Below are 24,781 nucleotides of genomic sequence, written 5' to 3' on the forward strand. Positions count from 1 at the left end.
CATTGTGTGCAGTGGATTGAATAAAAAGGAAGGTAGGGTAATGGCAAAAGGTTTTTCCAAACCTTTGATAGCAATACTCACATGTGGCCAGCAGGGGGAGCACATGCAATGAAAATAAAGAGAACATTTCCAGAGAGAAACGTGGATTAATAAAACTTTTCTGCAGTCCTTACAATGGTCAACGCATTGAAAATGATTAACATCACAGGCTAGACAGTCCAGTGGAACACAGTTAAGTGAAACTCTAACACAGGTAGGCTATGGGGGCTTGTAAGCAGGGCAGGTGATGTGGGCGTGGCTTGTAACCAGGGCAGGTGAAGTGGGCGTGGCTTGTAAGCAGGGCAGGTGAAGTGGGCGTGGCTTGAGTCATAGGTGTGCGAGGAAGAGAATGATTTCAGGTGCTTCCACTCTTTGACCAAGACGTGACCGAAACTAGTAGTTTACCAGGCTCCAGTTCACTATATATTTATAGTTTAAGTTTTGTTTGTCCTTACTTTTGATACGGAGAACAAGTTAGTTTTTAAGAAGAAATATTTTCCTCGGGTCCGGTCGGATTCCAGGTGGATCTTGTTCTCCAACATGCAATCCGCCAGATATGAATACGAGAACGTAAGTTTGTCACACCTCACATGGCGACTTATTGCTTATTAATTATTATTTTTATTATATTGCAGTTAATATACAAACGGAGATGTTTCTCACAACACAGTTCTTGTACGTGACCAAATTGCTTTGGGCCCTGGCCTGAATAGTGTGCGTCCATGACACACACGACTGCAGATTTCAAGCCCCTTCCCCTCCAAATATACGTTTCCCCCTTGCCAGACTTTCTACTAAGGTCATCAGTATGTTTTGGGCCTCGCCCCTCGTTCGGTGGACAGGTGTGTTTGGGAGACTGGAGTTGAATCGTAGTCTTGCCTCCCTGGTGCTGTGAGAACCGCCCGCTGATTGACGCTCATCCATTTTTTTTTAAAGCCTGAATTATGGTTCTGCGTTAAATCGACGCAGGGCCTACGCCGTAGGGCCTCTGCGTTGGTGTAACGTGGAACCATAAATCAGCCTTTATACATTTTATGTCAATGAAGAATTTAGAAACTGGTATGCATGATAGCCAATTTGACAGTAACTTGATTTTTAATCTTGGTTTTGACTAGACTGGCGACGAATAAACTATTTCTTAAAAGCTCCTGTGGGCTTTTAGGAATCCATGCTCCTTTTTGATCCAAATTCACAGCAGTCCCTTTTTTGTTTTTGATTTTGTTTTTCTCCATTGTACCTGCACACAAAGGTGTAGGTGGTATCAGTAGCACAGCAGTTGACCAATGAACACATTCATATTTCTCTAATTATGAACACATACTACACAAAGGTGGTGCTGTGTAATGTTTTTTTCTTTTTCCTTGAAGCAGGCTTGTTTGCTAAGTGATAATAAGTGTTATTTCATGTTGAAATTCAGTCCTGCTGGAAACTGGAACACCAGCTGAGTGTGTGGGTGGGGAAAAAGTAACAGCTAGCTAAAGGTGGATTTCTCAGTGCAAAGAGATTCATTAATGACTACAAGTCAGTGGTCCGCTGTGCTCGACTTCACCTGCCTGGCAATAATTAACTGGCAGCTTAATGTAAAAACAGTGTTGATTTCTGAAGAAGCGCATAATTTAGTGTCTTAAAATAAAGCAAAGCCTATGAGGGGAGGTTTCTTGTAAAATAAGCATTATCTCTCATTATTAGAATATTTGAACCTGCAGCTCATAGTTCTAATATGACCAGCCATCCTGATTTGTTTCCTCTTCATCACAAGTCTGGTTTCTCTGGATTCAACTTTGCTTTCGGGCACACAGCCAATCAGAGAAATGATGGATGTGACGTATTCACATGTAACATGTAACTCCAGTGAATGACCGTTGTCAATTTTCAATTTCTTGGTTGTTGTGAGTGGTACCTCTTGGTTGCGGTTGTATGAGTCATATAATGCCCAACTCTTCCCTTCTGTGGTTGGTTTGGTACATTTTGTACCGGTGGAAGCAGCTGTTAATGGGAGGGGTAGCAGATCCATTTCACAGCGGACAATATTTGTGAAGTGAATGGGTATGGCTGGCCAGGGTCTCAGAGCTCAATATGAGCCATTTAATACAAATGAAAGTTCTGTGAAGATGGAAGTCTAGAAAAGTGCAGCCAAAACAATGTTGGAACTCAACAAGAATAAATCACTTCCATTCATTACCGGCTTACTTAGAAGTAGTTTTGTTTTTAATGTTTTCAGAGTTTAATTGCATATTTATTGTGGTAGAAGAGAAAAAGGTCCCTAATTGAACTAACCGAAGAGCAACTTTAAGAGGCAGAAAAATATAGATACGTGTTGCACATTTTTTCCATGTTTTACAGTAACAGAAAACAACAAGATGTTTCACACCACCCCTTGACTGACCTCATCTTGGAGCCGTTGCAGTGTATGCTCGTAATTACATTAATGACTAGCATGAATCTGAATCTGTTGTCAGAAAAGCCTGTTCTTCCTTTTGTGAAAATTAATTTTTTTTTCACAGATGGCGAGGTCAGCTTAGTGGGAATGCAAATACTGTGATTAATGTAGTGGGACTGTTTACGTGGTGACTCAGCAGAGCAGTCTGTAAATAATTCTTCAGGCGAAGCTGTGCCACTTTCCTTTTGTGTTTCGGCTCCCACGTTCAAGTCGTGCAGTCGTGTTGACACTGAGCAACAAAAGTCAAGCGGACATGTTGCTGAAAGTGATGTCTCTTATCTTCTGAATTATGCTTTCCATTTAAAAGTTTAAAAAGCTTGGAGCTTGAAACTTGCGTGCACTTCATGAGGCCTCCTCAGGTTTCTCCAGTGTTTTGTCTGCGTGGAGTAATGCCAATGTAGCGACTCTTTGGTTCCCTTTTTTGTTATTTTGTTAAATTTGTTTTGCTGGATCTGCACCATACCATAATTTAGGGCGCTGGCAGCACAGAGTTATGTGCCGGCGTGTGTGTGTGTGTATGTGTATGGTGGAGGCTGAGAAATATTCAGTGAAAATTAATGATGCTGCTAAAGTCTGAATTGCACTAATTGGTTGCTCCACTTGGTTAGCCTTGTTAGCCACACCAGCAAGGCCCAGAAGAGCTTTGGAAACAAGAAGGCCATCTCTCTCACATGTGAAAGGCTGCGTCCCAATACTCCCCCTCGCCCTCCTTTTCTTCACTAACCCTAACTTTTGCGCGTTCCCGTGAAGGTAGTGGTGTCCCAATTCCTCTTTTCACCTAGGGGGAGGGGGCATAACGAGGGCTAGGGGCTGAGAATAGCCCCTTCAAATCGAGGGATTTCAGATGCTGACTTGGCGAGCGAGGGGGTATGAAAATCTCCCAGAATGCTTTTGCCGTCGGCTCTGCGTCGATTTGACTCGCCGACCGAAGGCAAACAGGCAGACTCGTCTCAGAGAAATAGAGAAAATTATCCTGTGACTCGTCAGATTTGTTTTGGATGTTTCTGATATAATAGTCTTCAGAAACCACAAAGTAATCCAGCTGTTATCTGGGTAATTTACACACTTTCAGATAAAGTTGCAGATCATCACGGCAGAATAAAGGGATTTATGGTTCCGCGTTACACCAACGCAGAGCCTACGGCGGAGGTTACGCAACCTACGCCGTAAGGTCTGCGTCGATATACGCGGCGACGCGCGCCGTACGCCGTACCCTACGCTGTAGGCTCTGCGTCGATTTAACGCGGACCCAAACTCCGGAGCCGGCAGACAGAAATCTCTAAATTTCGGAGCAAATCTCTTAACAGGCGTAGCTACAACTGTTAGATTTCATCTATTAAACCAAAATCTTCCTTAATGATTTATTTCAGCCAGCATAATTCTCAACAGAGCTGCGTCCCAGAGAGAGTTTCTTTCCCGGGGCTGACGCAGCAGCCTGACCCGGCGGACACGTCTCTTCTCGGGCTGTGAGCTGAGGCTGCTCCCCGGGGGCGGTGGCTCTTCTCATCTCCGAGAACATCGGGTCAAATTTCTTAACAGGCGTTATTTGGATAAACTGAGCCCAGGTTGCGGATCTTAAGGTTACCTTTATGCCTGAAAAAATATTAAAACTTAATAAAGTGCCATATTAACAGCGCTACAGCTGAAGTTAAAACAGCTTTTAGCTCTGGGTTTCCTGATCAGGTTAGGGATGAAAACGAGGGGGAGTAGGAGAAATGGGACAGGCACCTTGATTTCAAGTGCCCTAAAATCTCCCCCTTCTTTTTTAGGGGTTAGGGAAGAAAAGAAGTGCGAGTGGAGAAAAGAAGGGCGAGTGAAGGAGAATTGGGATTGGCCCCAAGTCAGTTTACAGAACACTAAGAATACCAGTGCAGACAGTAATGTGAAGCGGAACATTTACTCTCTTTCAATGTTACGCTTTTATGCCCCAGCACATAATAGTAAAATATTTCAGGTGGTTCTTTGCAGGACTTGAAAATTAGGTAACTAAAACTATATAATAACCGATTATTTTTAATGTATAAATACTCATCCATTCAGTCATTAATTCATCCATTTACAGTAAAGCCGAGCATACACTGTGCGATTATCGGCTCGTTTTGAGCCGATTTTCCAGTCGTGCGACTATTTTTTGGATCGGGACGGATTTCGACCCAATCGTTGCTCGTGCCTCTTGCAGTATACGTGGGGTAACGACGAAAGATTAACACCTCGCAACGAGCTCCCGATCACGAATCGTGAGGTCGCAAGAAAATCAAGCCTGTTTGAAATCCTGGTCGCTCCTCGTGAAGGCATCGCACAGTTGAACCAGTGCTGCGACCCGATTTGCCTCATCCTTTCGCAGAGAGCATGCGCAATCTCTGATGTCACGTCAAAAACTATTATTTTTAGTTTAAGTGTTGCAAATTCACATTACAAATCATGTTTTAATAGCAGAAAAAAAGGCTGCATTTCCACGTACAGTGCGGGTCGCCGCGTACCCTACGCCGTAGGCTCTGCGTTGGTGTAACACGGAACCATAAATCAGCCTTTAGTGTGCGCTCTGTGCTGTTCTGAACACTTCCCTCTGCCGAGACACAACTTTTGCGGTATGCGTTCATTGTTTTGTCTAAAAATGATGCGCAGTGCCCACCCAATCAGAAACGGTAGCCTACATTTGGGGATTTTTTTTATAAAAAAATAAAGGATCCCCATAACCTTTGATCGGGTGGACAGGACGCACGTTTGGGTGGGCACAGCCCACCCCTGCCCCAAAACCGGCCTCGAGTTCCAGTACACAGAAGTCCGACGTGAGGATTATGATCGTATAGTGTGAGCAGACGGGGTCGCATCAGAGCATCGGGTCGTACAGTGTGAGACCATAAATCGTGGGCTGTGAACTTTTGAACTCTGCGATCTAGTCGTGCAGTGTGAGATGGGGCTGTCTCAAACGATTTAAAATATCGCACAGTGTATGCCCAGCTTTAGTCAATTGACTTCTGTCTATTTGTTGTGGTTGCTCGGGCAACAGGCGTAGCAGAGGTCCAGACCTCCCTCTCACCGACCACCTCCTCCAGATCTTCCAGGCGTTCCCAGGCACAATCTCTCCAGCATGTCCTGGGTCCACCTTGGGGCCTTCATCTTGGTTGGAAATGCCAGAAACCCCTCTGCAGGGAAGTGTCCAAGAGGCCTCATAACCAGATATTTGAGCCACTTCAACTGGCTCCTCTTAACGTAGAAGCACAGTGACTCTACTTCATGTTCAGACTAAATGGCACCCAATTTCTAAGAGTCCAGCCCCCTTCTGGAGGGAAGTTGCTTGTGTCAGACTAAATTCTTTGAGTTACTATCCATGGCTTGTAACGTGGGTAGGAACATAGTTTGAGTTGTAAGTAGAAAGTGTTGCCCTGTGGCTCTGCTGCCTCTTCACTGAAACAAAGCAGTACAGAATATACATTTTTGCAGATGCTTAACTGATCTGACCATTGATCTCCCCACTCCATTCTTCCTTTACTTGTGAATAAGACCCCAAGAACTTTAAGTCCTCAACGTTCTTTGCCTGGATGCAGGCTACTACGGCTCTGCCCTAGCGCAAAAGTCTGGGGGCGCGGCTTGTTTGTGAGTGCCCTCTGGTTGGGTCTTTATCCACACAGCCCAACTGAGCACAACACAAACAAACAAGAGCGTTGGATCTGCCCACCTGTGAGCTCACCACTTGCAGGAGGGGCCGTGTGGGTGACGTCCTGACCCAAGACTTCCAAGACTGTTTCATGGAGGGAAGAGAGAAAAAACAAAATAAAGTTAATGTTTTAGCCATATGTACAGCTTTATTTGATCCAGATTAATTAAGAGATCAACTGGGTGCTGCAAATCAAGTTCACTTAACTCACCACCAGTAGATGTAAGAACACAGACATTAATATTAGAGTTTTCAGCGAGGAAAAAAAAGTAAGCAAGAAAATAGATGACAAAAACAGCGTAGCATCATGTTAAGCAACCCCAAACAAAAAAAGCGGTGCACAAAAGAGATAAGAAAAAAGGAGCCAGGATGATATTAAAGCAAAAATGGCAAAATTTGATACGTTTTTTTACTGCAACCGAGGAAAAAGCCAGCGTCCCGCCATGAAACTGCATTGACCCCGACCGCAGAGGGGTTAGGAGGAGACTTTGCACAACATTAGCCAGTCCATGCAATGCTCAGAGAAACTGTCAGAAACCAAGGAGCTCCAGCTCAGGCTGCACAGGCTTCAGTTAGCATGTTGAATTTTATAATTCATGATGGTCCAGTCAGGAAAAGACCTGTTTTGAAGGGTTTTCCAGGAAGGGTTTTCTTAAAGGACTACGGCAGCATGGCTTAAGTTTGCAAACTTGCATCGGAACAAACCACAAGACTTTGCCACAATGTCCTTTTGCCAGAAGAGAATAAATATGGTTTTTATGTAGTTTTTCTTCCCTTGTAATGCAAAGCACTACGTGCGCCAAAAAGCAGCGAATATACTAACCGTCAAGCACGGTGGTGGAGGCGTGATGATTTGGGCTTGTTGTGCAGTTACAGGCTATGGACACGTGGCGGTCTGAGTCTGCCACAAATGTGACAGACGGTCTCAAATATGAGACCATCTGTCTTCTCATGCTTTGCTGAAATTGTGTGAATACTGTACTCTGAATACACCAGCAAACCTGCAACAGAATCATTGGGTCATAACAACAACTTGAATCAAACTCCATATCTCAACTTTATTGCTCTTTTGGTGATATTACAAGCTATTGGATTATGAGGTTTACTATGAAAACTCATACACCTTATACTTTTATTTTTATGGAATAATGAGAAACAGTAATATGTCATTTTTTGTCATTCATCCAAATTTGATTGACTATATGAAATTGGTCCAGCAGACCCCCGTGACCCTGCAAAGGATAAAGGGGGTATAGATAATGGATGGATATGGATATATGAAATTGCTGCTATTATTATTATTATTATTATTAATATTATTAATATTAATAATAAAATATGATTACGTCCTGATATGGAACACCTAGGAATTGAGAGAATGCAAGGTGTATTTTTCCCATGAATGTATGCCCCCCTCCCCCTCAAGTGGTGTCATTTAAGTCAACATCACTGACACTAGAAGAAGTAAAAGAAACAGTCTGGGTGTGTAGAGTTAAAGACAAGCAACCTGTTTCATACCCGCCTACTTGTAGTTACGTCTTCACAGCGCAGAAAAGCAGAGCTGCAGTTGTTAAGTACTTTGGACTCTCAATAGATCCCTGAGTCAGTGACGTACATCAGTGGTCTATGACATGGAACACTATACAGTATATAGAACTGGTCCACATGTGTGAATAAATGAGCTCTGTAAATCAAACTGAAAACTAGACTTTTCCTTTCATGTAGCTCACAAAAACTTGACAGTTAAGGGGTCAAAGGTGCTTGTTGTGACATAAAGCAGAGCTCGCTTGGCTGATTGTCGAATGTCATCTGTTTAGTAATGGCAAGAAAAAAAGTACCAATGTGACTCATCACATGAAGGGTGACTGTTTTATTGAAGTGTAATGAAATGTGCTGGTGAATCAGTCTATGCTCTACCAGGATCATGACGCTGAAGCAGCTAAATGAATATACTGTAGCAACAACATGAGAGATTCAGTTGTAAGTGAAGGCTACTGGTTCACTGTGAAGTGTCAAGTGCTTCGTTTACAGTTTACTGTTTCATAGAAATGTGGTATGGTCATTTACCTTCCAAGAAAGAAGAAATTAAGAGGGAGCTTGACTTGAATGAAGGCTAAAGAAGACATATTTGCACAATATAAGGTGCTGTTGAGTTATTCGTTGGAGAGAAAACACAAACATGCTTCTCACTGTGTGTGGGAGTGCTCCTGTCTTCTCTTATAGCACTACCTTTATGTATAAAAGCTAATTTAAAGCTTTAAAGTTGGTCTATTTACATCCTGCAGATGGTACGGATGGTTTAAGATTACGCTGCTCCTGTATTAGTCGCATTTTGCTTGTTTTGAATATCATTTTATCATACTTGGGGTGCTTCCTCTGCGAGCTGTTGCTGAGTGGATGGATCTGATGGTTAAGTTATGATGCACACATTCCGAGCAGAAGTGACAGAGTCAACCGCCAGTAAGTCAGAGTTTGAGAAACTGATGTTGAAATTACCCAGAAACTCACAACTCCTCGCTCCTTGAAGAGTACACAGCATGTCTTAACCGCGCCTTACAGCAGTGATTCCACTTGTCAGACTGGTTAGACCGTACAGAAACAACACATGGCAAGTGACTGCAGTGTTGTGACCCAGATTGTTTTATAACACTAACCGTTACACTTTAATGTCCGGATGCCGTAACTTTTTTTCTTTAATACAGTAATGGCTGACCACTCGAGTAGAAAAATGCTACTCATAGTTCAAATATTGAATGTCTTTTTAGGAGTGAAAAATGGACTATGATGAAGAATGTGTAATGTATTATTAGGCTGTGATCAGGGTGATTGATAGAGAAGAACCCTGGGGCTCTTGCTGACCCCATATCTAATGATTCTCCTCATTCTGGCTCATGATTGCTGTTACAGATTCCAATTAGAGAGCATGTGTGGAAGTTTGAGCTGGGCAGGGATGGGCCTTAATTGCCATGAGTTATCATCTAGACTCATGTAATTGAGCCCCCATCTTAAGGGGCAGCCCATCTGACAAATTGATTTAATACCAAAGTGATTCTCCATCCCTAATGGCACTTGGGCTTCTTCACTTCATGGGCCACGGGCGCTGAATTCATTGTGTGTTGATTACTAACTGGCCCTAACCCCGTCTCTCAATCCACCCACTCGAGAGAATTCTGCAGGAGACACACATACAGCACATTGACAGACGCACATCTTAAAGGGCCACGTCTCCGCTCTCAACAAGGCTTATCTTTTAGTTATCGCATCATTCCTGCCAGCACTTGCTGCACGAATCCACGGAGCTATGAATGCCGTAGACTTGTCATTTTTGCTAAACGGGTTTCAAACGCATACCAGCTGCGTGTGTGAGCTTGCCGCTCTTGGGAAGTAGAGCAAGGCGTGTCACATCGCAGCAGGTGACCTGCTGCAGTGACACCATCTTCCTCGATTACACTGAGGCGATTACATTTTTTTTTTTTTTGGCTCTTCATGGTCCTAGAGTCATTTAAAAAACAAAGAAAGCCCTGCAACAATGTTTTAAATCTGTTAGATAGCTGGTCCTACATGGATAAAAAAAATAAACTGTTTTGATCAGAAATTAAATTGAATGAATAATATACGACTATTGTAAAGTAACCTTAGGTTCCATGAAAGGTGCTATATAAATGCAAGTTGTTGTTATTATTTATTATAATAACTACAGCTTGTGTGCCCCATTAGTATGGGGCAGAATAAGATACTCCCAATCTGTCCCAAAACAGCCAGGCTCCTTCTAAAATGTTGATGATCAATAATAATATTAAATCTTTACAGCACTTTTAATACATAAAAATTTAGACATGGCAAGTTTATTTGTACTGCACATTTCAGCAACAAGGCAGTTCAAGGTGCTTTACATAATAAAAAACATGAAAAGCCAAGAGGAGAAAAAAATAAATTAATACAGAGTTACAGTGGAAGAATAAAGAAAAGTTAGACTTAAGCTAGAGTTACAATTTAGTACCTACGTTTTTGAATAATTTAGTGAAAGGCAGCTGTTAACAAATTAGTTTTAGGTTTGGTTTAAAGGAACTGAGAGTTTCAGCTTTCCTGCAGTTTTCTGGAAGTTTGTTCCAGATCTGGAGCATAAAAGCTGAATGCTGCTTCTCCATGTTTGGTTCTGATTCTGTGGACACAGAGCAAACCAGAACCAGAAAACCTGAGCGGTCTGGATGACATGGCACAAGTCTCTGTATTTTGGTCCTAAACAAACAAAGTAGCGCAGTAATATGCACAGTAAGCCCCTGCCCACAAACATGGACATGTAACAAACACAAATTTGATTCCAACCCTACAATAAACTGCCCCCTTAGCACAGCGCGGATTAGAATAACGTAAGGCTGAGCACGGAGGGACCAGAGACGAATTACCATCCTGTGGAGCCCTGTGCAACAGGAGGGGATGCCACCCCAGCCACCTCGCTTATCAGCAGGAGGCCAACACCACCTCAATGGGGAGGAGCAGTCCGGCATCGCCTTCCAAAGGGCAACAATTTGGCCCAAGACCATTAAGATATTTAAAAACATCCAAAAACACCTTAAAACGGATCCTTAAACACACGGGGAGCCAATGGCGGTCGTAGACTGGTGTAATACGGACCTGCTTTTCTCGAAGGAGTGATGTAGTTTATCTGAGAAAATCAGAAAGCAGGGCGGTACAATAGTCCAGGCAGCTGGAAATAAAGGTTTGCATTAGGATCTCCGTGTTGGCCAGAGCCATATAATAATTAAATGATGTTATACAGAACAGAGAGTAAGTTCGTATGTCAGAGAATATCAAGCGTCAAGAGTCAAGCGGCCGTATCCCAGCCACCACCAGGTGCAAGCTGGTAACGTCGTGGACAGGTCACCAGTTCATTACTCTGGCAGACAATATTCAGTCAGTGAAATGATTTATGACAGCACAGCAAGTACTTTTTGAGAATAAAGTCTACAGTTTAAAACTTTTCTGTGGAGCTGCACCATAACAGTGATGGCATTGACCAGTGAATGTTTCACTATAAATAGGACAATCTTATGACTTTAATACAACTACTGGCTTTATGGCAATTTAAACATCTTCTGTTTGAATTGCAGCAGCCCTAGTTTCACTTTTTGATTTAAAAATATTCGTTCTACCCTTTCATTCATGCAGCATGCTCTTCTTCTGAATGAAGTGTCAGGAAATCTGTGAATCTTCCGTGGAAGAAGCATCAAATGACCTGTGACACACCCCTTTTCACATGAGTGAGCACGGAGCCTGAAACGGAGAGCCAGGGTTAACAAATTCAGTTGTTAATCAGTGCCGTAATCCCAATTATCTCTGATCCTGGCTCTAGTGTTTCTCAAGCCTCTCCAAGAGAGCCTGGCTTTGTTTGTTTGTAGCTTTAACCCCCCAGGGGTGTAATTATGTTGGCAAGTTTGTGCAACATACTTTTTTCCACAGTCAGTTCTTGGGTCCCCGGCACAGAGCCGAATTGGTCAGGAAATAAATAAAGAAATAGGTCCTTACTGTACACCCTCAGATGAGCAAGAACAGTCGTGTAATGCACAATCATTCTTTAATTAAATAAAATTCGTAATGTATATGGTTTTTGCACTCTTTTCCACATCTAAAATTGAGTGCTTACTGGATGTAACACTTTAACGCAATGTCTAGGTTTCTTATGAATTGTGGCTTAAAGTGATGACCACCTCAGTTTGCAGCTAAATGGCAATTGTGTTTGCAAATGTGGCTCAGAAGTGTCACTTCAGTGAAGTGATGGTGTGGATAGGGTCTAGGGGTGTAATGATACACTAGTCTCACGATACGATACACGATATTGAGGTCACGATAACGATACAATATTATAGCAGTATTTTTTGTAACAACCTTGAATGAGGAACATATGACTGGAAAAAATTGTCTTTTATTTGAAAGACACAAAATACAAAACAATGCTGTGCGTTTGCCCTATTGTTACAGTTTGTAATGCTTTGTAACTGTTTAGGTTTTAAAGAAAAAGCCAGGCCAACCATTTTCCACAAACTGAACTAAAAGTAAATGTCAGGTTTGCATTATGCATCTTCAGTTTCATACAAGTACAAATATTTTGCCACAAACTGAATAGTTTCTCTCATGTATGACTTGACTTTTTTCTTTTCCAGAAATTTAACAACTAAAATTAAATAAATAAAAGTAAATAAATAAACTATGAAAAGTCCCAAACTCATAATGCAACATGACTGTTATTTAGCTGATGACAGAGCTAAGAGCTTCAGCCACATTTTCCCAGCCTGAGGCCATAAGGTGAACCCCGTTATCGTTTCATCCCGCTCCCACCTTTGGGGACAATCTTTACGTTTATAAAAATGATTGATTCATGCTCACCGTATAAGTAAAAGTTCGGAGCTTAAAACCCCGTAAGAGTCCCGTTATCAGGAGTTTTTTCTGAGCATAGTAAGATTTTCGTGCGCGGTCGCCATGTGATCCCGCTGCACCAATAGGATGTGCATTACTAGTAAACACAATATATTAATATTAATAACCCAATATCGGGCTACAGTTTGTCACCTCCACGACACGTATCGTGACGTTTTTGTATCGCGAAATTTCGTGGCACGATATATTGTTACATCCCTAATAGGGTCCCTACACACTAAGAATCTTCATCTTAACTTTGTAAATGTACAGATTGTGTATAAAAATTGTGTTCATTCTTCTCCTTTTGGTCACCAGCACCTTGTTATTTGTTCACGCAGGTCGACTAATAAATGTCGTGCAATATACAGTATGCACACAAGTTGAGTTCATGGCCTTCACCTAGTTTGTCATAAATATCTAAGTACTGATCCAGTTCATAGGAACCTCTCAATAACTTAAAGGGAATGAAATGTTTGATGTAGGTATCATGTCCATGATGCTAAAATGAATGGCCATTTTACTGCAAGAGCATGCGTATTCTATTCTCATCAATCAAAACGGCTTTGATTCGTGTCATTTTAGTCCCTACTGAAAGTTTTCCCTCATCAAATAATCCAGGATTATGTTCCTTTTTATATTGTAAGTTTTAAAATGCCATTTACAGTAGGTTGTTTACAGTCTTGCACTACTGTGATCACTGGGCATTCAAAATCAGTTGGTGGTGTCCAGCAACAGATCTCAATCCATTTGGACCCTTGTGCGTAAGCATACAGGTACGCGCAACACGTAAAAGTTGCTTAAGAGTCTGGAAAGTTTTAAAAAACAGAAATGTACCATCCTGTTTTCTTGTAATGACAATTTCACTAAAATGCTCCAGAAAAATCGAATCTGCTGAAAACAGTCATCATCCTCCAGTTGCACAAGAGTCCTTTATTTCCATGTTTATGCCAAGTACAGTATAAGTTGTCAACTTCTCAGTGACAATGATGAATCAAGAAACTGGTTAGATCCAGCAACCCCTTAAGATTCAAAAGTGTCAGGATTGGTTTTAAAGGGGACCTATTATGGAAAAACAAGTTTTTTTCTTGCTTTAACATATATAAAGTGGTCTCCCCTCAGCCTGCCAACTCGGAGAAGGAGGAAAGCAACCAAATTCTGTAGTGTCTGTACAGCCGCCCGGATGAGCCGTCCAGTGTCATGTGACTTCTACGAGCCATTCAGATTCTGCTCCTGTCGTGACGTCACGACAGGAGCAGAATCTGAACGGCTTGTAGAAGTCACGTGTTTGGCCTCTGATGCGTGAAACCATGCCCACAACTATAAAACCGTGTAACTGCATGCGAGCGTCCGACTATCGCATCACACTGCGTGACATCGGACGCTCTCTGTCCGTCTCCCTCCAGCAGCTGCCACTTTATTGAGGTTTTTGTAGTGAAATGAGGAGGTTTCATAGAGATAACTTCCCATTTCAACTAACTGGATCAGCCGTTGATCATCCGTGACCGTTTCCTACAGCGCTTCCAACCGGCTTTCAACGCGAGTGACAGGAAGAAAATAGAAGCAGGGTGTCCGACAAATGCCGACAAACTCAGAATCCCGCATAGAGAAGGAGGTTAGAAACAAAGATAAAGACATGGCCCAGAAGCTGAATTTCTAATTTATATAGAAAAAACAATCAAAAGCTTTTTTTAAGACATTAAATGCCATAATAGGTCCCTTTTAAGATATATCTTTTTTTTTAATGTTTTTTTATTTTCAGTGTTGTGCTAGCTACTGAAAAATAGTAACTAGTTACTGTTACTAGTTACTTCATTAAAAAGTAACTCAGTTAGTAACTCAGTTACTTAGACCAAAAAGTAATAAGTTACTATGAAAAGTAACTTTTTAGTTACTTTAAAAAAGAACCATTATTTTAAATGCTGTGTCAATAACATTGGTCGCTTAGCAGCGATGCTGACAACGGCCAATGAGCTTCAGCAGCAGCTCAAGAACGGGACCCTTTGATGAATCGTTCATTACAGTTCTCAGATATAATCGATGGTGGCATGTAGGTTTATAAGAAGAACAAAGAGCGACAACAACGACCCATAACTATGTTCATCTCTGGAAAAAACACACCTGCACCGTGGGCTTTAGAGGAAAAAGATGCTACAGAGTCAGGATGCAGCGGCTCAGAAGAGCAGTGACATACTGTACGTGCGAGGCGGTGCTGATCTCCGCAATTTGAAGCCTTGTACAGTATTATAATAATAATAAAAAAAAAAAGGTTGCTACTTCCTGGATTCCACTTATCACGGTTTCTTTTTGGAACGTAACCCCCGCGGAAAATGGGGGATTACTGTAATGACAATATCTCCACATTGCGAAACTCGCCTTGCTCCCCTGGCTCGCCATGGCCGGTTATGTTTTAGAACGCACACGCACGCCCACTACGTTTCGTCTTGTCTCCGCATGCGGGGAAAAAAAGCTTCACTGTAGCTGTTCAGAAATAACGGAGTAATGCACCGTTTGGTAATGGTAATTGAGTTACTGAATTTAAAAAGTAATGCGTTAGAGTATTAGTTACTGCCAAAACTAACGGCGTTACTGTAACGCGTTACTAAATAACACGTTAGTCCCAACACTGTTTATTTTAAAATAAGATTAAGGACGTATGAAATGCCAGTGACTCCTGGTTGGACCCAGGTTCCCCTTTTCAAGACAGGTGACAACATGGAGGACGAGGGGTACTGGTATTTGCTTCTATAATCATCCTAATTGGACATATTTGAGTTCATGATTAATTTGAGGCCAAATCTAATCCTACAGGCAGTTTCTTGGAGATGAAAGAGGACTGTAGTCTTAAAGCAGGACAGAGCATCTGGGAGATTTAAAATGAGGAAAGACAAAACACAATTTCAATGTTTTTGTAAGACTAGAAATGTTATGCTTCTGTTTGTCTGGCCTACTTTTGACACCTGAGAATAAATCTTTATTGGAGGGGGAATATTCTGATGTAATTGCTTGCTCAGTGTGCACACCCCATTTAAACAAAAATAAATAAATAGGAAAACCAGCCTTTCCCTGTGTTAAATGTTATCTCAATTCATGATACTTTTTTATGGGGCTTTCAATAGATTAAAATGTTTAATCACAATTAATTGAATGAGTTTCATAGCTAACTGAAGATTAATCGCACAATTTCTTTTTTTTAATTTTCGGTTTTTCAAAAATACAGCAGCAGACAGTTATCATTGCTTTAAAAAAAATGGTGGTTATATTAATAATAATGGATTTATGGAATAATGATTTATGTTTGTACTTTTCTTGGAGCCTCAAAGCGCTCACAATCGGTCCATTATTCATTCACCCCTCATTCATACTTGGTGATGGTAAACTACACGTGAAGCCGCAGCTGCCCTGGGGCAGACTGATGGAAACGTGGCAGCCAATCTGCGCCAACGGCCTCTCCGACCACAACATTCATACAACATTCACACACCAGCGATGCCCTCACTGGAGGCAAGGAGGGTGAAGTGTCTTGTCCAAGGACACGATGACAGATGACTGGGGGGAGAGGGGGCTTCGAAACGCCATTCCTTGGATCAAAGAGGGCAAACTTTGTTCCAGCAAGTAACAGCTGATGTTGATCTCAGTAATTCTAACACAGAATAATATCCAATTAATCATCCCGTTTTCAAGCAGGTTTAATTGACCGCATTCACTTCTTTGGTTTGTATTGTTTTATTTCATGTCCATGACAACTCTGAGGTGGGTTCTTTTTTTTTTTTTTTTTTTTAAATCACATCAGATGAATTTATATAAAGAAATAGATGTATGTGTATGATATGAGGTGCAGCCTTTCGATTCACCGTTGGCTCACCCGATGTGTAGCCATCATCACTCCATCACTGGCAGTTTAAACAGACCCAGCATTGGCTTTACCGTGCAGTGATTTCTGATTTCATCATTGACACAACATGTGAAGGTGGATATTCTGCTGTAAATGTCTGCCAGTAGCTCTCCTTTGTCTTGTTCACATTTAAGATGGGATGATTGTTCCCACCACATGCCACAAAACAGTCCACCAGTTCTCTGTATTTCTTATGATTACAAGACTCCGGACTGTACTGGAAGTCTGAGGTGTACAGCTTAAAGAGGGATGGTGAGAGTGCAGTCCCCTGTGATGCTCCTGTGCTGCCGACCACTTGATCAGACACAACCATTCAGCCTCCTAAACTGTGGTCTGTTTATCAGGTAGTCAGTAATCCAGGTGATTGTGGAGGCATCCCCCGGTCTTCTAAAGTTTCTTCTGTAGTAATGCAGGCTGGATGGTGGTAAATGTACTGGAGAAATCGAGGAACATGATTCTTTCAGCACCGACTGCTTTGTCCAGATGACTGTGGCTTCGTTGGAAGTGAATGATGGCATCTTCAACTTCAACTCCACAACAATAAGCAAACTGCAGTGGGTCCTGGAAGGTGTTTGTTTGCTTTTTTTAGTTGGGCCAATAAAAGTCTCTCCAGACCTTTTATGATCTCAAGAAGTTGGGGCTACAAGGGTATAGTCATCAGGAGAAGATGGGTGAGATCTTTTTGGTACTGGAACAAGGCAGGGTGTCTGATCCTCACCGGCTTCTGGGGCTCGGTGGCTGACCACATCTGGACCTGCGGGCTTTTTCCAGTTCAGTCTCTCCAATTGCCACTTGACTGGAAGAGACAGATGGGTGGGGGGGAAGTTGGAGGGGGGCCCAACATCTCTTTATGACAGACAATGGAGCGGCACCAAGCTCCATTACTGAGGTGAAGATGAGACAGCTGAGGTGTGATAAGGAAGCTGTGGGTCAAGGGAAGATGGGAAGCGTGTTTGGCTGGGGGCAGGAGAGGAGGATGCTGAGCTTGTTTCTGAACTGAACCTGTTGAAGAGTGTGTTCTGTTCATTAGCTCTGTCCACACTTCCATCTAACTGGTCGTGCTCCTGCTTGATCTGTGATCTTCTTCACACATCTATGTATTCCTGAACACCTCTTCGTTATCTCTTAACATTTAGCTTTTTGGTTTATTCTGGTTGGACTGATTTATTATCCAGAGGAACACTGGATCAATAATTGATTTTTTTGGAACATCACAGCATAATTTTCCTAGCGTTTATTTGCATAGAATAAAGACAAAAAAAAGTTACACCAAATATGATTTTTGGTCCAAATGTGCTGTTAATGTATATATTGTACACAATGTAAATTAAAATCTGGTACTGTATTTTGGTTAAGCTGAAGAGTCAGCTGCATACAGCGAGGAACGTTTGTTTACAATTTGTTTCCACCTCTACATCAGAGCCGGAACGGCCATCATGAGCGGATCGACTTCTTAACCAGCAAAGAGAAAGCACCGTCGAAGCGGAAGACCGGCATTCTGATTGGCGTGATTGTGGCATTTCTCATCCTTGCCGCTCTTGCGGCATTCCTCATCTGGCTGTTTGTCTGTGAGTATCGATAGGCTTTCTCTAATTGAGCATACAGAACAAATACTGGCGTTACGGTACTTTTATGTGTTTAAGTAAATGCAGTATAAAGACAATTACCACATGTTGACTTTGTGAACATCTAAATCAAGTATGTCCTTGATGGATATAGATGAGAAATGCAGGATTTATATTGCCAGCATCACTTGCTGCCAAAACAGGCTTGACATTATAAACTATAAAGTGGATCATTTACACTTGCTGTGAAGGCAGAGCTCTTTGATATAAGAGTGTAAGTGTGGTGTGTTTGGACTTTGCAATTTCCCATTAGTGGTAGCCTATTTGACAGCTTTGACGTTCTCCTTTAATAATGCAGAGTAGGAAAATGTCATGAGTCTATGGCATACTTTTCTTGTCATTTGCGCACACAGCGCCTGATAAAAAGCCCTCTGAAGTCCCGATAAACACCATCTTGATTCAGTTGGCTGTGTTAAGTGCTCCGAGAGACAAACTGTCATCACAATGTCAGATTGCAGCGTACAGCTTAGGACTGAGCTTTAAGGCCTGTTCAAAAGTTTCCTTTTTCATCAGAGACAACCATCTTCCGGCATTTTGTTGATCAAACACTTAACTCTCATTTGCTGAAGTTGCTGAATCGGAGGCCAAACTGAGCAGGAAGCTCAGCCCATCAACACAGGTGTTCAGCGGTCATATGAAGCTGGTGAGCGTGCCATACAACCAGGAGCTGGAGAACGCCAAGAGCCAAACATTCAAGAATTTAGCAGAAAAATTGGAGGCGAAGGTATGTGTCACAGCCAAACATCCTTCCTGTTTTGTTCTGCTGCAATCATTTGTACGGTTAATTATTTTGAGCAGAGTACACTCAGTTCTGCTCTTTCGTTAAGGATTAGCTATCAATGTTTTTTGCAAGTGTTTTTTAGAATATGCCCCTCCCAGCGCACAGAAACCGCTTTAGGCAATTTGAGTGGGCAGAATAAAACTGCATTTATTCAACATTTAGGAGCTGGTGATGTTGTCTGTAGCAGCACTGGGGACCATGTAGATAACAAAAGAAACAAAAGAAAATCACAAACCATCAGTAAAACCTTTTGTAGAACACATTTTCTTAGTAAACACATTAGTGATGGTGATGGTTGAAATTTGTATAGAAATATTCAGTAAATAATTAGTAGAAAAGTATGTACTGTATGTATGTGTTTTTTATTTATGTGTGTGTGTGTGTGTGTGTGTGTGTGTGTGTGTGTGTGTGTGTGTGTGTGTGTGTGTGTGTGTGTGTGTGTGTGTGTGTGTGTGTGTGTGTGTGTGTGTGTGTGTGTGTGTGTGTGTGTGTGTGTGTGTGTGTGTGTGTGTGTGTGTGTGTGTGTGTAAAAATGGTAACTGACTACACTGGAAAAACTCATTTCTAAAAGTAAAAAAAAAAAAAAAAATGTTTCCAAGAAAGGTTATTCAGAGAAAACTATTTTACTCCATTGGCAAATTAATCTTTATTTAAAATAAGACGATTTGGATGAGATTTATGGAATATTAGGTTTATTTCCCGACTGTCTGTCTTTGCAGTGTACGAAGGCATATATTAGTTTAACCAGTTTATCTGCAAGTTAACCCTAGCACCTCGTCTTTGTCGCATTCTTAAAACTGCACTGCTTTTTTTGTTAGTTTTGTGTTTCGTATCCCAATGTTTGCGGATGATGCCAGTGTTAAACGTGTGATGAATTGCTTGCTGAAGGGCGATCCTAAGGTTTCTTTGTCCATGTTAATGTTTCCTTGGGCTGCAATCCTCTGACTGACATTTCTTTTCTTTAAAGGGTATTTACCCTGAACTTGAATAATGTATGAACAAAAATATGCTGAGGCCTTTGATTTAAGGCCAGAAAGTCTGACACAACCCAGTTTTTATGTAGATATGCCTTCTCTCGACACAAGAGTAGAAATCTTTCCAAATGTTCTTTCTTTGTCTACACAGCTGGGGAAACTCTACGAGAGAGATCCACTCCTTGCAAAATACTACACGAGATCTGTGGTTACTGCATTCAGGTAGTGATGCGATCCTTAAGAGCCTTTCTTTTTTAATGCTTAACAGTCAGCTGTGGAGTTGCTGGAGGCTTAATGTGAATAGAAAATCTTGTAACAGGGGAAAGCTTTGCTGCATCCACATCTAAGATTCGAAAATTTCCCGCCATTTGCTCCTCCAGCCATTTTCACTATTGTGAAATATGATTTTGCTGCAACAATAACAGTAGATCGCACCAGTTCACTCCTCATCTAGCAATGAGGATGTCAACAGTCGTATCTAAACATGACCAATGGCAGGATTTCTCTCTAAGTTGATCACACAGGCCCTGCAGAAATTCTATTCCTCTGTAAAGTTGAAGCTTGCTACTTGATGACTTCTCAATGCATCCCCCTCCCTTTCTTGTCTGTCCTTACAACAGTGAAGGCGTGATGGCCTATTACTGGTCCCAATTTGATATTCCAGTCAGCGACCTGGAGATTGTGCCGGAGTTCTCAGAGGACCGCGTGCTGGATGCACTGGAGGGTGGCATCCAGCAGCAGCAGCAGCGCAGCCAGATGAGCAATATCACCATCAGTGAAATCACTGCCTCGTGTAGGTATCTCTAGGGCCGGGTAGGTGGGGTTGCACAAAGGCAGGCATGAGTTGCTGTGTGCTGCAGCTGGCTCCAGAGTATGAATTTCAGCTATCATCAAAGATAAAGCATTGTGAATATAGATCCAAATGAAGTCATTGTCATGTCTCATCAGAGTTGCTTTTCTGTTTGCTTTTTGTTCATATTATAGTTCTTCGCTCTGAGTTGTGCTGATAAGATCATAACAGATAAGCCAGACCTCTCAGCTTGTGCTACGTCTGAGGTTGCACATTTTATGCTGTTTGGATCCTCTAATGATATTAGCTGGGCTCTGGCCTGCCTTGAGACAGCCATTCTTCTTCCTTCTGTCTTCTCAGCATTCACGTTGCATTTGTCGACGTCCTGGCCGCCGGCCAGGCCCTGGTCCTGTGACTCAGTGGTTTTGGTCTTCTTTAAAATGATTTCTGCGGGGATGATTTGATGTTGCTGTCCTAGATAGTTAGACAGAGATGTACGAGTAGCTGCCGTGAGGCAAGGTGAGATGGAGCAGAAGGAGCCGCGCACCATCACCAGCTTCCCTAACCGCTGGGAAATGGAACAGAAAATGTGCAACCCAAATATTTTAGGCTCATGTATCAAATTCTATTACCCTCCCAACTTTAGTGACCCATTCTTGCCTCTCTTTCTCTCCCTCCCTCCCTCTCTCTCTCTCCATTTCCCTGTCGCCCCTCTCCTCTCGTCTGTGTCTCCAGTCACAGATCCTCGCATGGCCAGGAACCCCAGAGACGGTGAGTACTGTATGTCCCATTTCAATCACTCACAGCTGTAATTTTCCAGCTGGGTAGATGCTCACCCTCCTGCCAGCCTGTAACGAATGACTAGCCTGATCCGTACTGTACGTGATCTGCTCCTGTCAGTGATTGAGATCCCTGCGCCAGGCCAGGTTGAGCCAGTCATTACGCCTAACACTTTTATGTGATGCCATCTGGCAAATTAGAGCCTTCTAGGGATTAGATTAAATGAAATTGCATTACTAGAGACGCCATATTTCCCTTATGTGAATGTGTAGCATAAAAGATGATCAGGAAGTTGTGTTGTAGTGTCCCAATTTTATATGATGTCTATGTAATATTATGAAACAGAATGTTTACTGTAACGCAGTGCTAGAAGCAGACTATAGAAATGTACTTATTTATATGATGTACACAGCATGATGCAGATCAGTTTAAAAGGACCAGCACTGTTTCTTAATCCTGTCTCTAAACACTGTATTACATAATTAATGTTGTTGTTGTTTTTAGAGGACTGTTTCCACCGTCTGGAGGCTGTTAAGGAGAAGCAAACATTTGCGTCCCCGGGGTTCCCCACTGGGTACCCATCAAAGATTCGGTGTCAGTGGCAAATCCGAGCTTCAGAGAATAATGTTATATCTGTGCGTTTCCCGTTTTTCCACATTGAGGACGACTGCTCCGATGATTTCGTCTCAGTGTTTGACTCCTTGAGTCCAGACGACTCTCAGGCCATCACAGAGTGAGTAGAACTGAGGATGTCCAGAGGGTTCCAGGGAACACGTGGGCAATCATAAATGTGATGATGGTGATTAGGGGTGGGTATTGGGAAGGACCTCACGATACGATACACATCACGATACTTGAGCCACGATACGATACACATTGCGATATCCCGATTATGCGATATCCCGATTATTATATTCTACATAGTTCACCGAAAAATTTAAAAATGCATTACACATCTTAAAATCCAAGTTGTATTATGTACATCAGATGATAGTGATGGATCTTAAAATCTGAGTTGCACGTTCATCAGATTATAGTGACAATTCATGGGACAAACTGGGTCAAAACAATGTTTTATTATAACTATACAAGCTAAAGTTACAACATATTTGTATATGTTTTTCATATTATTTACATCATATGAAATTAACATTAAATTTAGTATGAGGTTGCTTTAATTATGTGGCAAATGATAATAAACACAAGAAAGATGGGTACTAAAACCAAGGACAGGCACAGTGATCAGTCAGTATAGTAGAGAGAGGGTTGGTAGAGAGTGGCAATGCCAAGGACTGTCACTTAGGTAGGAGCACTGGGTGATATAATGGGAAAAAGATCGGGGATAAAAAAAAAAAATTTAAATTAAAAAAAAAAAAAAAATTTAAAAATAAAATCGATATTCAAATTTTGAATATCGATATTGAATCGGCTGGAAAAGTATTGCGATATATTGCCATATCGATATTTTTGCCCACCCCTAATGGTGATGCGCTGATCATGTTAGATTTTTATAAGATGATCAGATGTTTCCTTTCTGCTCCTCCGTGGCTGCGTGCAGCATTCACTCCACTAATACCGACAAGAAGAGCATGATTTAAAAGAACACCAGCAAATTTACTCATTCAGCTTCGGTACATCAACTTCTGGCAGAGATGACATCGTGATTTGTCTTAAACTTTATAGCTGGATTTGTTTAATAGGCAACAACCAACATTTCTCACATTTATTATTCTGCTAGATCAGAGAGAGATTCCCAAAAGACAGCCACTAGGAATCTCTTTGTATTCGGCAAAGATGTTGCAGAGGGATCTTGGAATCAAAGCTGTTTTCTGTGGGTGGAACATGTTCCACTTCATTCCTTTCACTAGATTTGTGATTACAATTTTCTTTTGACTCTGAAGCCTTTAGCGGTATGTGTTCTTCTTATTGTCAGCCTCTGAGACCTTGGTAAGATTGAGTTGGCTCAAAAAGACCTCTTCTTTCAAATCTGTGAAAGGTGCCAACCTGAATCCAACTACACTGTGTGTAATTGCGCTTTGTCTGTAGGGGATGTTTTTTTTTTAATCTTTCCTTGAAACAGTCTTGTGAAAACCGCATCAGCGGTAACTGCAGGCAGTTGTAAACTCAAACCATTGCCAAACAAATATACGTTACCAAACCATGCATAAAATTTTTATAATGCTATTGAGCTATCACCTTTATCCAAAGTGGCATGGGGTTTATGAGAGCCATAATATAATGTACTGTAATGAAATTATTCCACAGGAGGTAGATGTATTGCTGCTCTTGCAGTTTCATTCACACTGTCATGGCTGTGCTGCCAGCAGTGCTGATTTTTTTCTTTTTTTTTTTAATGCATTTATTTATTTATTTGCATCTAATGTCTGACTTTTAAATTCTGCCTAAGCAATGTCTGGCTAACGGTGTAATCTCTCTCCCTCTATTTAAAGCTGTCTTTCTTAATGCATATCTATTGACTTCTTTCTTCTGAAATTATCATTATGTTTTGTATTTTGTTGTGTTTCTGCTGCATTGCTGTCTTACTGCTACTGAGAAGAGTCAGAATTGTATTAGAGTAAATTAAGTGTCGCCCATCCCAAGAAAAGATTGAACTCCACCCCGTCAATGCAGACATTTGGCAAATACTTCAAAGTTGTTTGCTTCAAGTCACTGCAAATATTTCACCACCTTTTTATTGACATTTCTCTCTCCTAGGAAGTGTGGTCAGAGGCCTCCGAGCAACCCTCTGGAGGTGGTGTCATCTGGCAACATCATGCTGATCTCCTTTATTACCGACACTGATGTCCATAGACCTGGCTTTAAAGCTGAATATAGAACTATTGCTATTTCTGATGGTAATTTAGTATAAATTCACAGTACTTAACATAATTTCTATTATTGCATGGCATAACAATGTATCATATTTATGCCATGGTTTGAATTTATAAAATATCTATTTCAGTTCGAAAATGTGGCGGTGAGCTCTCCGACCGTAAAGGAACCTTCACCTCCCCGCTTCATCCCGGCTTCTATCCGCCTGCCACGGACTGCCGGTGGACCATCAAGGTTTGCAACACTTCTTTTCCTGCTCTCCCTCCTCTGCTTTAGCCCCCCCCGTCTCTCCACCACCCCCAGCCTGCCAGGAGAGGAGTGCTGAGGCAGCACTATGGAAGCCAAGCTGTTCAGTACCTCTTCTATCTTCATCTGTCAGACTGCTGTTGCTGCTGCAGCTCTCGCTGCAGTGTTTGTGTGTGTGGGAGGCGGGGGTTGTGTCGAGTATGTGTGCAGGAGCGTGCATGTGGTGGTGTGCACCAAACACTTTTTATTTTGGTTTGTTGCGGTTTTGCGTGTCTGCAATTTACATAGGCTCTAAGCTGATCAGCCT

The 24,781-nt window shown here is 41.9% G+C and overlaps 1 protein-coding gene across 1 annotated transcript in view; it reads left to right on the forward strand.

The window, feature by feature from the left end:
- The first annotated feature begins 386 nt into the window (after positions 1 to 386).
- The window catches only part of st14 (ST14 transmembrane serine protease matriptase), a 32,838-nt gene continuing 8,443 nt past the window's right edge, over positions 387 to 24,781 (forward strand). The window contains exons 1-9 of the mRNA XM_061716547.1: positions 387 to 609; positions 17,867 to 18,014; positions 18,641 to 18,795; positions 19,978 to 20,048; positions 20,447 to 20,619; positions 21,352 to 21,387; positions 21,901 to 22,129; positions 24,112 to 24,251; positions 24,359 to 24,462. Coding sequence (XP_061572531.1) covers positions 580 to 609; positions 17,867 to 18,014; positions 18,641 to 18,795; positions 19,978 to 20,048; positions 20,447 to 20,619; positions 21,352 to 21,387; positions 21,901 to 22,129; positions 24,112 to 24,251; positions 24,359 to 24,462 — 1,086 coding nt within the window. The 5' untranslated portion in view covers positions 387 to 579. The remainder of the gene's footprint in view (positions 610 to 17,866; positions 18,015 to 18,640; positions 18,796 to 19,977; positions 20,049 to 20,446; positions 20,620 to 21,351; positions 21,388 to 21,900; positions 22,130 to 24,111; positions 24,252 to 24,358; positions 24,463 to 24,781) is intronic.

This window comes from Cololabis saira, chromosome 3 (genome assembly GCF_033807715.1).
Source record: "Cololabis saira isolate AMF1-May2022 chromosome 3, fColSai1.1, whole genome shotgun sequence".
Lineage (NCBI taxonomy): Eukaryota > Metazoa > Chordata > Actinopteri > Beloniformes > Belonidae > Cololabis > Cololabis saira.